Raw genomic sequence first — 13,955 nt, 5'->3', positions numbered from 1 at the left:
ATGAAAAAGAACCAACAAGAGAACGTGACGTCGCCCGGTATGGTACAGCTGGGTCCCCACCCTGGAGCCAGGCCCGGGGTTTGGGCTCGAATGCGAGCCCCTGGTGGCCGGGCCTATGCCCATGGGGTCCAGCCCAAAGGTGCGACATGGGCCCGCCCTCCGGTGGACTCACCACCCACCGAGGGAATCGTAGGGGCTTGGTACTGTGTGGATTAGGTGGCAGTCGACGGCAGGGAGTCCTCGCCGTAGTATTCAAATAAATCCCACACAGGACTCTGATGGTTTCTCCCAACTTTATGCTGCGTTCCAGGCCATTTTCTGAGCCTGTAAGTCACGACTTCAAATCACAACTCACGACTTTGTAACGTTCCAGGAAAGTAACGCCAAACTGCCTGAGCACAAGGAACTGTAGTAGCTACATGTAAACAAACCAGCATGATGGACCGTACATTATTTATTTTTATTTTATTTAACCTTTATTTAACCAGGAAGTCTCTTCAGATGAAATCTCTTTTACGAGGGAGACCTGACCAAGAGGCACATCAGTACAACACAAATGAAGTAACAGAGTATAAAAGTACATACAATTAAGACAACATAAAATGACTAGAAACATAAAAGCTAAAAGCCAGTTTAAGAATAGCAGTTCCACACTTCTGTTAGACAGTTTGATAGAAGAGATCTGAATTCACCCAAGGTAATGAAATGCTGACGCTGAAGTGAGTTTTGCAAATTGTTCCATGACCAGGGTCCATCACAGGAAAAAGCTGTTATAGGAAAAAGGAACGATGTTACGTTCATTTACAATCATTTCTATCGCTAAAGGTGTTTGTTCTTTGCTTGTTTGAGGGAAACAGAGGAGGAAAAACAGCACATAAGGCAAGAGAAGCTCTTCTACCTTTGATGTTACGTTATTTGTATATTCATGTTTGGTATTAATTTATTCTTGCACTCATTGGACAGAAAACTAGCTAACGCTAGAGCAGCAGCTGATTATGCAGAACATTTGCAGACTAGAAGCACTCGGAGAGCGCAGTCCTCCGCCAAGGCTGATCAGTGGCCCCCCCCCGTGGGCCCCCCCACCCCCAATCACCACCAAAATTTAATCATTTCTTCCTTATCCCATTTCCAACAAACCCTGAAAATTTCATCCAAATCTGTCCATAACTTTTTGAGTTATGTTGCACACTAACGGACAGACAAACAAACAAACAGACAAACGAACAAACCCTGGCAAAAACATAACCTCCTTGGCGGAGGTAATAAATAATATCAGAGCAATATCTTGTTTTAATAAGCAATTTGCATAAATACCACATCCATGGGGGGACGCCATTGCTACGGGACATCAGAACTCGGAACTGGGAGAACATGGATCTAGTACGAGTTCACGGGTGGGAAGTCCCAGGTTTGACTGACATTCAAGTGCATTTTCACCGGTAGAAGGATGGAAAAACACGAGCTACAGGTGGACTGGAACGCAGCATTAGATTCCGTGTTTCCTGGTAGAGTGGGGACGAGAAGATGACTCTAAACCACGAATGACCAAAAGTGACGGACCATGAAGTACCGTATAGTGACGCTAGCTAAAATTGCTTGAGCAAAATAAATCGATTTCATATCAATCTGACATTGACAAAAGCAAAAACGAAGGGAATTTTCTCCATAATTTTCATAAGTTTTAGTTAGTTTTGTAAGCACACAATACAGTTTTAGTTAGTTATCGTTTTTTCTTTTAATTATAGTTTTTGTTTATTTTAGTTAACGAAAATGTTTTTACAATTCTAGTTTTTGTCATTTCATTACTTTTTTTTTCAATGTACTTAAATGATTTCAGTTTTATTCTAGTACTATAAAATGTTCAGTATATTCTACTAATTTGTAGACATAGTCAAAAGTATGAATCAGCTGAAGTTGAATGGATTTAAATCACTCAGTTTTAGTCATGACCACACCTTTTTATCTGTGCACTGCATTGTGGGTATTGTTCATGTTGTTGTAAAAGTGTTGTTTTTCCGTGCAGGGGTTCAGCGGGGTTGTGCTGTTAGTGTTCATTTGGACTGAATGTGTGTGTCAGTGTTTATTGGCCTTTTTGTGTTTGTTTTTGTAGTTTTGTAGAGCTGCACCATGAGTCAGAACCAGAGGAAGAACAATCGATTTACTGTTAATCTAGAGCTGTACTTGTTCATTGTAAACCTTTACGTTTTGCCAAATTAAAAGTACTTTCAGTTATGGCAAATTACTACTGATGGGACTTTTGGTTCTCTGAAGGGAGCCGTTCAATCAGGAGCCGTTCACTAAAAAGAGCCGTTCAAAAGACTGACTCTTTTATGTTTTTGGCATTATTTTGAAACACCAATGTTTTAATGACTAAATAGGCTACATGTGATGACTGACATTACATTTTAAAGGTGGTTAATTGGCGTGACAGTAAATATTATCTTACTGTAAAAAAGAATAGTTAGTTCAAATGTGTGGAATAAATCCATGACATGAGAGGTGACATTAGACAGATGATGGAACTGGACCAAAAACATCACGGTACATTATGTGGACTAGTCTGTAGCCTAAAAATGAAGAAGAAAATAAAACAGTTTCTTATGAAATAACATTTTATTCTCCTCAAAGCAAGAACAATAAATGTGTGTAAACATATGGAGAAAATTGCACAAACCACAACAGTGATTAATCACTGCAGTTACTTAAATACCTGAACTGTAGTGACATTCTCAGAACAAGAACAGTCTGTTGGTAAACATACAGAAAAAATGCTTGAAAGATATATATTTTTAGCAAATATTGCAAGTTACATGCCCATCTTTTCTTTCTGAAAAGTGCTTCCAAATACGCCTACATTTTTTTTTGGCTCATTACTCACAGGCGCTCACTCACTCACTCTCAAACTTTTCTCCAGTTTGACCAGTCTTCCAGCTCCGCCTCCTCCAGTCTTCCAGCTCCGCCTCCTCCAGTCTTCCAGCTCCGCCTCCTCCGGTATGCTCACATCACGTTTCAAACTGTTGTTTTTTTGCTAACTTTTTTTTTGCTATCCAATGCCTCCCCAGTGACGCTAAATTAACAGGCAATCAGACACTCCCTCCTTAAAAAAAAAAAAAAATGAACGGCTCTTTACAAAGACTCGGTTCCCATTGTTCATTTGAAAGAGCCGTTCAAAAGATTTGATTCGTTCGTGAACGTCACATCACTAATGTTTTTAGTCACTGCAAACCTTTATGCCTTGCTGAATTTAAAGCACTTCCAGTTCTGGCAAATAACACTGAGCTAACTTCTGGCCTAACTTCCATCCATGCTACAATGTATTAAGTTGAATAATTTTACAAAGCAAATTACATTGCAAAAGATTTTAATTTTAATAAATTTGGAATTTAGTAAAATGAACTGATGATGTTTAGTCTAATGATTATAATAAACAATGGACATTGCAACAAATTTTAAGTTAAATGAACTTGGCATTTAGTGTGTTGGACTTAAAATAACAATTCCATTCAAATCAAGCATTTCAGTTTAATACACTTAAGTTTTCATTACTCATGTCTTAAATTTTTTAAGGCGATGAGTTACCTCAGATTTTTTATGTAAACTCAACTTATCCGGTCTTACAGTGTGTTATTATGTTATTATGTTACTGGTCTGATTCATTTGAGCTCATATATGGCCCCTAGGGATGTGACGATATGAACATTTCGTGTCATGGTTATTGTGTCCAAAATTATCAGTTATCATTATTATTACGGTATTGTTGAAATTGTGCGCAAAATGTTCAAAAAGTACTGATACACACACGGAAATGATTTAACCAAGTTGTATTTTGAAACAAACAAAAAACAAATACAATAATTGGCACAATGTCCCTTCTGTTGCAGAAACATTCAAATATTAACCCTTAGTGGTCTGAGCCTGTTTTGTTCATTTTTCAGTCCTTTTGGTTTTGCCTTTATATACTACATAAACAAATGTTTACTATACCCATGTTTGGGATCTTTTTTTTTTTCAGCACAACTTCATCTATATCATCTGCCTATTATTTTTTTCACTTTAACCTACTGTAAAAACACAAAAGGACAAAAAACACATAAAAAGATATAAAATCTGATTTGAAAAATGTATGTAATTTATTGAATAAATAACACACAGATGCTAAACGAACCTTTCAAAGACTTTAAAAGTGAATATTGGTTCCAAATATTAGGGATAGAAAATTAAAATTGTAATAAATTAAAACTATACTCAAATATTTGACATAAAAGCAGATCTGTACATAGGCGTTTTTTCCTCCTAAACGTGTTGTAATCAAACACGGTTATCATGATAATTAGAATTTAAACGCTAATACTAACCGTCTGCTATTTTACCGCGGTTTATCGTTATACCGGTAATCGTTACATCCCTAGTGGTCCCTGAACTAAAAGGGCCTTGACGCCACTGCCCTGCAGCCGCCGCCCCGTCATCCACCGCCACCATGTGCTTCTCAGTTTTTATGTCTCAAATACTTAATCCATTTGGCTTAATTAAATAACTATTGACGCATTATTGGAAGTGGGGCAGACAATGGCATTAATCCTGCCAGGGAGGGTGACAGGATGAAGGTAAAGGTGACCTCATCCAAAGCCTCTTTGACGGAGGACGACTACATTTATCTTCTTCACCCTCTCACATACATATACCAGTTGGCGGTTGAGTCTCAGAGCAGGTGAGAGCAGCTGTGTTGTGCGTGGAAACACTTGCCTGGCTGTCGTTCACCCCCACCCCCCACCCCCCCACCCCTCCCCTTCCTCCAGTAGGCAAATGGCCAGTTAGGGTTAAAATAGGTGAGGGAGACGAGCAGGGATGGATCAGATCAGCTGGACATAAGGAAAAGCTGAGTCTCTGTCGCTCTCTCTCTCTCTCTCTCTCTCTCTCTCTCTCTCTCTCTCTCTCTTAAGTGGATTTCACTCATGCAGCGAATGGCAGCCTTTCCATATGGAGCGACGGGTAAAGCCAGATTACGCCAGTTTGTGTGAGAGGGGGCTCCGGCACCACCAGAGTTCACAGCATGAGCCCACATACGTTACACAAAGCATCACGTCCACAACTGCAACACACACTCCTGCTGGTGGCAGATTAAGAGCAGATTAAGTCCAGTAGCTTTCTAATGTTTTTTTTTTTTTACTGAAAATATGAAGAATAGCCTTTACTATCAGCGTATGTGCAAGGAAATTTTTGATGATGAAATTCTTTATTCAGTCATCACATAATCCGACCAGTGTCAACACTACAAACATTACCAACAGGTTAGTGACTGGAAAGGCCCAGGCAGAAGCAGAATGTTTATGTTAACGCCTGTCCTACAGAACCCATTAAACTACCCAGTGTTCAATACAGGAAAAAATACAAACAAGCAAAAACATAAAGAAGTGAAACTAAACCAAAAAAATAGAAAACATAATCAACCAAATTATTGATAATTTAATGTAGAGTAGAAAATAAATTATTTGCTTATTATTACTTCCACCAGGAGGTATCGTGATCGCTTTGCTTTGTGTGTTTGTTTGCATGTTTGTTTGTTTGCGTGTTTATTTGTTTGCATGTTTGTTTGTTTGTTAGCAGGATAACTCAAAAAGTTATGGATGGATTTTCATGAAATTTTCAGGAAATGTTGATACTGGCACAAGGAAGAAATGATTAAATTTTGGTGGTGATCAGGGGGGACAACAGATCTGTCTTGGTGGAGGTTTGCGCTCTCTGAGTGCTTTTCTTGTTACTTATTAGACTGTACCCTTCAAAAATTGCCCTACGTACCATTTTTTTTTTTTTTAAACCAATAATAAGCTACATATTCTTAAATCCATGCTGGCCTCATTCCATAGTTTACCTCTAACAACAGATATACGTCTTCTTTTTGCCTCTTTTCTAGCTTTTTGTACAACAAATTTACAAACATTTTGCAAATCATGTTTAGACTCATGTGCTGAGAAGAACCTTTGTACACAGACAGGGAGTCACTTTAATTTTGCTTTATACAATACTAGCGGCATTGTACCCGTGGTGCCATTGTACGATAGCATGTTAAGTAGAACTTGTCTGCCACCACTATCCATTTGTAAACTACCATTTAATTTGAGCCAATAATTTGAACCAACATGTGAGGCCTGAAGGGAAGAGCATGTATTTGTTTGGCCTGTCCAGCATGATTAAATTCATCCAGCGGTAGTGAACTGCAGCCTTCACACTGGAGCATCATCTGCTAGCAGTAGAAATGTCATGAACGGCAGCAGAACCACATCTGAAAATGGAGTATGGCGGCAGGGATGAAGAATTCAAAGTAGAGAGCGGTTAAAATCACCCAGTATATCTCACAACATTTGAAACTGACATAAAACTGTGCCTAGTAGATAGTCAGGGAATGTTTCTATTCATTTGGCGAGTTTTGCGGTGATCGGGCCTGTGAAGGCTGAGGGAAACCCGTACAAACGCCCTCCTGTGATGGAACATCAATGGGACACAGAACGTGCATTATACAGTAGGATTTGCATTATTTTATAGTAAACCAAATCATTAAATTTCAAAATATGGGATTTATTAGGAACACTACTCTAGTCAGTATAACAATAATAATAATAATAATAATAATAATAATAATAATAATAATAATAATAATAACAATAATAATAATAATAAATTACAAAAATATATATGTAAGAAAATAAGAATAGAGCGAATACAAAATTGCAAAAAGTAAAATAAGAAAAAATAATATGACATTTTATGAGAAGTAAAGTAGAATAAAACAAGCAATAGATACAATATTAACCCTCTGGTATCCCGTCCACCAAGGCCCTTACTAATCACCAAGTGTGCCTTTTTCACACACTTGTGGAATAATATCAAAAAATTTTCATACAGTTTGTTTTTAATAATTTTACACTTTTTTCAATTTATCAACCTGAGCCATAAATAAAAATACCAAATACTCAATAATTGTCACATTTTTAACCCTTTAAATGCTGTGTTTGTTATGTAAACAAACCATTTTTTTGGATGCAAAAAACACACCAAAAATTTTTTTTTTTCAGTATACTACATAAAAAGTGGATCACATATTATTTGATTTTTGCATCCTGGCATATGTCAATGATTAACAGCGACACTGGTTAATTTGCATTATTATTTTTTCCGCTAGGTCAGATGTTCAAAAATACTAGCATCTGTCACCAAGTGTGCGTAAAATGCACACCTATAAATCAAACTATTAAATATTATATATTGATTTATTTTTCTGCTCTAATTTGATTTTATTTTTGTAAATCCAGGTCAGCCCTAATCATACAGATCAAATGGAAGAAATAGTGCGTTTTAGGCACACTTGGCAGACAGATGCTAGTCTGGTCATTTTCTTTTGTTTACAGTGTGCACATTTTAGTTGGTGGACAGAATTTTAAAGATCATGCAAAAATGAACAACTTTTGAATTCTAACCTTATTTAAATTGTGAAAAATAATGTGAATTTTTTTAAAAAGAAGTGCAAAGTGTGCCTAAAAGGCGCACCTGGATACCAGAGGGTTAACAGTATGTATATCTACGAACAAGTCTATAAAAATAGTGCTTTTAGGTTTGAATAAATATTGCAAGAACAGAGCATTTTACACAACCTGCAGTCAATTACTGCCTGTATTTTCCTTTTATTACACTCGGCTTCTAAAAATAACCCCTGTGGTTGTATTTGCCCAGTCACAGGCTGAGGTGTGTCCATGACCTGCCTTTAACACAGTATTTTACATGTGAGGTGGTAGGCTTGTCCCGGCGGCAGCACGCCTTAATAAGCTCAGTAACAATAAACCTTAGTCGGCTTTGACCATTGATTAGCTATCAGCTGACACAACAAAAACAAATCCCACAATGGGGATTAATGCATGCTCCGGAGGCGTGCCGTTTTTTTTGTTTTTTGTTTGGTCGTACTGCGTTTTGGGGCCGTATCTTATTCTCCCAGATGACGGGGCAAGGCGACGGAACTAATCTGTGGCCGCAAACAATGAAATGAAACAATAGTGTGGTTAGATGTCTGCAAAGTCGAGCAGCAGGCACAGAGATGATGAGTTATGACTGATGATCTCTGACATGGCGGAGGCTCTGGTGGCAGCCCAGGCCTCCCTGAATTAACTCCATTGCTGTGGCCATATGCTGGTGGATAACAGGAGCGCTTTTGCTGACCCTCCCCCACTATCTACTTCCTGTTTTTCATGGTTGTCTGCTTGCTTCTGCCTATACAATACCAGCTGTGTCTGGAGACATTCCAGCTCGTACTATACCCTCATAAAACAATGGCTGTGGGCCCGAGGAGCCTTTAACCGGAGCGGCGCACAGACACAGCGCATGTCCAGCGTTTTCACTGCCATCATATGAGAAATGCTAATCAGAGGGTTGTTCCACTAAAGGCTGTTTGAAAGGCTTTAGCGGGCAATTAGTTCTCCACCTCAGCAGAATGGAGCCTGTTGGTGTCTCTGCAGGGTTACACTTGAGTCTGATAACTGCAAAAAAAAAAAAAAAAACTAGCAGAGTGCATAGAATAGGGTCAGAAAAATGCATCTATTGTTGCCTCTATGAATTTTTGGACTGTGTTTGTTTCTTACTTGTAGACATGAAACAAGACAACAGGAACATTGTGCACAACAGACTGATCTATACCAACCAACAAAGACTAATCCAGGGATTAATTAATCAAATAACCGACACAGAAACAGTAAATGTTCGAGTAGAATAGCAGTTATAATTTCATTAATTAGTTCTCCACCTCAGCAGAATGGAGCCTACTGGTGCCTCTGCAGGGTTACACTTGAATCTGATAACTGCAAAAAAAAAACAAAAAAACTAGCAGAGTGCATAGAATAGGGTCAGAAAAATGCACCTATTGTTGCCCCTATTAATTTTTTCTGACTGCATTTTCTTACTTATAGACATGAAACAAGACAACAGGAACATTGTGCACAGCAGACTGATGGAAATCAACCAACAAAGACTCATTCAGGGATTCATTAATCAAATAACTGACACATAAATAGCAAATGTTCGAGTAGAATAGCAGTTATAATTTCATTTTTTCATGATTATATGGAGAACAAAAAAGGATGCGTCTATATTTGAAGTAAAACATAATGCTATTAAAAAAAATGAATTGTGCCCAAGTGTAATTTTGATCAAGAATCTGGGTCATTTCCCTCCATAATTCCTGCATAAACAGGGTTATAGTTTGCAATTTTAATGGATTAAAAATTTAAATTGTCCATGAGTTAAATGCAAATGCACATTTAATCCAATGTAATTGGATATGAAATGCTCGCTTTATTCTTTTTTTTTTTTTTTTTTCCTTTTTTTGTTAAATAAAGCTCATAATCTGTAAGAGTGAAACATGATCTGACTGCGACCTCTAGTGGCAGAAATGAGAAACACAATAGAGTCTGTTCACTTTTTCATAGGAGCATGATGGCAGCTGGATTTAACCCAGTGTTTTTCAACCTTGGGGTCGGGACCCCACATGGGGTCGCCTGGAATTCAAATGGGGTCACCTGAAATTTCTAGTTATTGATTAAAGGATATCACAATTTAATGTTGTTTGCAATAAATGGGTGTTGCCATTATTTACAGGCATAATGTCAGATTATTTTTCTCACATTAAACCAAGAAGAAAATGTGGAGTCATTATTTCGAGGTTATTCTGCTGTTATTTTTGAGTTTGATGCCTTTGACTGTTAATGTCTGTGGGGTAATTTTTGCATTTTGCACTTTGTAAATTCATCTAGGTAGATAGATAGATAGATAGATAGATAGATAGATAGATAGATAGATAGATAGATAGATAGATAGATAGATAGATAGATAGATAGATAGATAGATAGATAGATAGATAGATAATGGAAAAAAAGTCAGATCGGTTAAAAAAGTGAACAAAATACGGTAAAAAGTGGACAAAAATGGACAAACATGCATCAAAATGAGTAAAGACAAAAAAAAAATAAGCAGCAAAATAAGTGAAAAATGAACAAATGAGACAAAAGTAATTTAAAAAATGAACAAAATAGGCAAAAAAATGGACAAAAGCAAAGAAATACGTAACAGATAGATAGATAGATGTAAATGTACACAATTGGCAAAAAGATTGGAGTATTCATCCATGTACTTATACTTTTAATATGTAGGATTTTTAGGTGTGTTTCTTAATTCTTATTTATTTTACTGATTATTTTGATCTCTTTAGTTCATTTTGTTAATCATTATGTTCATTTTCCTTCATTTTGTGTAGATTTACTTTATTATTTTGCTTGGGTTTTTCTCATTTTTGGTGCTTATTTAGTTCATATTTTCCTGATTTTTGTAAACATTGCATCAATAAAATAAGACAGACAGTATCTAAAATGGATAGATAGATAGAACGATAGATAGAACGATAGAACGATAGAACGATAGATAGAACGATAGATAGAACGATAGAACGATAGAACAATAGATAGAACGATAGAACGATAGAACGATAGAACGATAGAACGATAGATAGATAGATAGAACGATAGATAGAACGATAGAACGATAGAACGATAGATAGAACGATAGAACGATAGAACGATAGAACGATAGATAGATAGATAGATAGATAGATAGATAGATAGATAGATAGATAGATAGATAGATAGATAGATAGATAGATAAGCTTTATTTCAGACTCATGGTCCACATTAACCCTTTCATGCATGAATTATGAGAACCTTAATTAAGTTTTTTTTTTCCTGAGTGTTTTTATTCCTCTTTAGGCATGAAAAAAAAAAATGCAATTGATTTTTTATGAACCTTTTTCTCATGGAGTTACAAAAATATCCACTCGGCTGGACACCATGCATTTGATTTTAGAAGCAAAGAAACATGCATTTACTGATGTACTGTGAGAAAACTATGAAGTAAAACACTTTTAATGCTGCTAATCGGATGCTTTCTCACATTTTAACATACTTGCAAGAAGATAATATGCGAAAAAAAAAAAAAAAATCAAACAAACAAAACAAAACTGTTAATTGCAGTCTAATAACAATTATCAATTTTTTTACACTCAAACATGTCAGATCAGGTTTATCTGGAACAGCAAAGTTAGAGTAATCGTATAAATGTCAGTGTATGGGATGATGCACAAGCGTCCACTGTGTTGGCTGATATGGAACTAAAACAACAAAAACCATGAATATACAAGAGAACAGATAAAGAATAGCTGTCCAGTGTAGTGACCAATATGCATGAAAGGGTTAAAAAGCAAACAGATAAATACCAACACAATAAAAAATAAAAAATACTATTATTATGATATAAAAGTTTTCTGTTTTGACTCTCCCAGGATCTCAGGTTGAAAACTGTCAGAAAACATCCAGCCAATAGGAGGAAAGTGTCAGATCTGCTCCTGGTGACAGAAGACTGAACAGTCAGCTGTGAAACACAAACAGAGCGTCGTCTCTCTGAATGAATCCTCACCTGTCGGCAGGTGAAACACCAGCCTCGCCTTCGCCCTCGCACACGTTGGGGACATTATCACCTTCAGATAAGCGTGACTCAGAGCTGGACCTTTGAACCCAGAGACAGTTTCACACAGGTGGAGTCTGCTCTCACCTGCAGTTCCAGGAAATCAGGCTGGGATCGACGTCAGGAGCTGAAACACAGTAAGTTTATTAAACTGAAGCTGCTGTTGTTTGTAAAGATGAGGTTTAGTTTTGGAGGAGAAGGTTTTATCGACTAGTTTTAGGTTTAGATGGAGTTCAGAGACATGGAAACACTAACACCAGCTGAGAAAACATAGAAATGAAGCTTTAAAGACGTGGAAAAAGCAAAATCAACTCAATAACTTACCAATCAGTTCCTGTTTCAGTGTTTATACATACGATGTAAAAAAAAATCTGTAATTTCACAGAATTTTCACTGTTTATTTTACAGATTTTTCCTGTGTTTTTAAGATACAGGAAAATATCAATGAAATGACAAAAACAGACTGTGATTTTACATGTCAAATGTAGAATAACATGAAAAAAACTGTGACTGAATAACCATAAAATTTCAGTTTTTTAAAAGAATTTGTTTCTTTTTTCACAGAAAAATACAGTTAAAATACTTTTGCAAATGTATCATAATTTCACAAATATTTCTTTTCTATTTATGAGATTAAACTGTTAATTTAAAGTTTAATACTGAAAATAAGTAAATAAATAAATAAAACGAGATAAAATTACTGACAATTAACCGCTACAGAAGTATTAGTTCTGTTAGTTGAACCAGACTTGTTTGTTAATTAACAAATATCTTGTGTAATTACAGGAGGTTTCACAACAAAAATGTTGAATAAATGTATTTTTGTGAATGTGTAACATGTATAAGCACTGATAAACTGTCCAAATACAGTTTTTATCAGTGGATTGGACAACTGAGTCTCAGTGAAAATTATTTATATATATATTTATAGGTAATTTGATTGTTTTAATACATGAAAATATTCTTTATTAAACATTAAAAAGTCAAAATATGCAAAATCTCATGTAAAGTCAGGGCAAAAAACTGTATTTTAATTATGGAAAATTACCGTATTTTAATGAGATGGTTATTTTCTGTTATTTTACAGTATTATTTTGGCACTCCTGCTGCTGGAATGATGGGGGGGGTTTGCTGTTTTTTTTTTTTTGTTTTTTTTTCACAGTGTAGAAATGTGCACATTACAGTTTATTTTTGCATTTCTCTACTGTTTGATCCTGTTGTCCAGACTTTCTACAGTCCTTTTTTAATTATTCTAGTTTATATTCTATTTTTATTTTTCTATTCTATTTTTTCTCTTTGTCATGCTGATTCTGCTGCTGCTCTACAACTTCCTAGTTAACCCATTCCATTTTAAATCTATTATTATGTTTATTCTCTTGTTTTTACTTGGTATTTTTGTTTCACTGTTTTAATAGTATCGTTGTTTTTATGTTTTCTCAATCTATTCTTCTATTTTAGTCTATCATTTTCCTTTTTTATTCTTCTGTACGACACTGTTTTTAATTGTTCAGCTGCTTTATGTCTTTAATCTATTCTTGTATTTTATTTTACTTTATTTTTTATTATTTATTTATTATTTTTTTATTTTGGTTTTCCCCTGTTTTAGAAAAAAAGCGTCTGCCAAATGCATAAATGTAAATGTAAATGTAGTTTGTGATCCATAAAGTATATCTATTCATCTATCTAAAATAGCACAGGTGATTTTAATGTTAAATAGTTTCCGTCAGTATTTTAAAATGTGCCTAAATCTGTTTCTAATTTACAACCACAGATGCTTTTCATACTTATCATTTTTTCCCAGTGTCAGAGATACTGTATGTAATGTTTGCTTTTAATGTAACTTATTTACGATATAAAGTCACATTTCTACTATTTTACATTTGTAAATCCATCCCAAATGTTCTTTTTCTTTTCATCTTGATTCAAATCGTCGCCAATCTCCTGTTTTTTGGCAGATTTTCCAACATCGTCATCATGACAGTTTCCTGGAAAACATGGCCAAACCTCTTCACCATCTGCTTGTGTTTGTGTTCCACTGGAGGTCAGCATTTGTTGTTTTTAATTCATGTACAAATCTGCAGAATTGCTTTCCGGTGAAGTAGAAAATCAGCGTTTGTTTGTGTTTTTGCATCCTTCGTTAATATTTAACCCATAAAAACCCAAAGAGCCATCAGCGACACAAACCAACTACAGATATAAACAGTTTAATACCAGCTGATCCACTAATCCTATCAATAACTGGTGTAAAAGACAGTTTATCATCTTTTCGTGCACTGTAAAAAAAACAGATCTGTGATTTAACAGAATTTTCACTGTTTATTTTACAGATTTTTCCTGTATTTTTAAGATACAGGAAAGTATCAATGAAATGACAAAAATAGACTGTGATTTTACATGTCAAATGT

The 13,955-nt window shown here is 35.6% G+C and overlaps 1 protein-coding gene across 1 annotated transcript in view; it reads left to right on the top strand.

The window, feature by feature from the left end:
• The window catches only part of igsf5a (immunoglobulin superfamily, member 5a), a 39,814-nt gene continuing 25,859 nt past the window's right edge, over window positions 1–13,955 (top strand). The window contains exons 1-2 of the mRNA XM_030153574.1: window positions 1–42; window positions 11,513–11,687. Coding sequence (XP_030009434.1) covers window positions 1–42; window positions 11,513–11,687 — 217 coding nt within the window. The remainder of the gene's footprint in view (window positions 43–11,512; window positions 11,688–13,955) is intronic.

This window comes from Sphaeramia orbicularis, chromosome 14 (assembly GCF_902148855.1).
Source record: "Sphaeramia orbicularis chromosome 14, fSphaOr1.1, whole genome shotgun sequence".
NCBI lineage: Eukaryota > Metazoa > Chordata > Actinopteri > Kurtiformes > Apogonidae > Sphaeramia > Sphaeramia orbicularis.
This window is presented reverse-complemented; position numbering and strand designations above follow the sequence as displayed.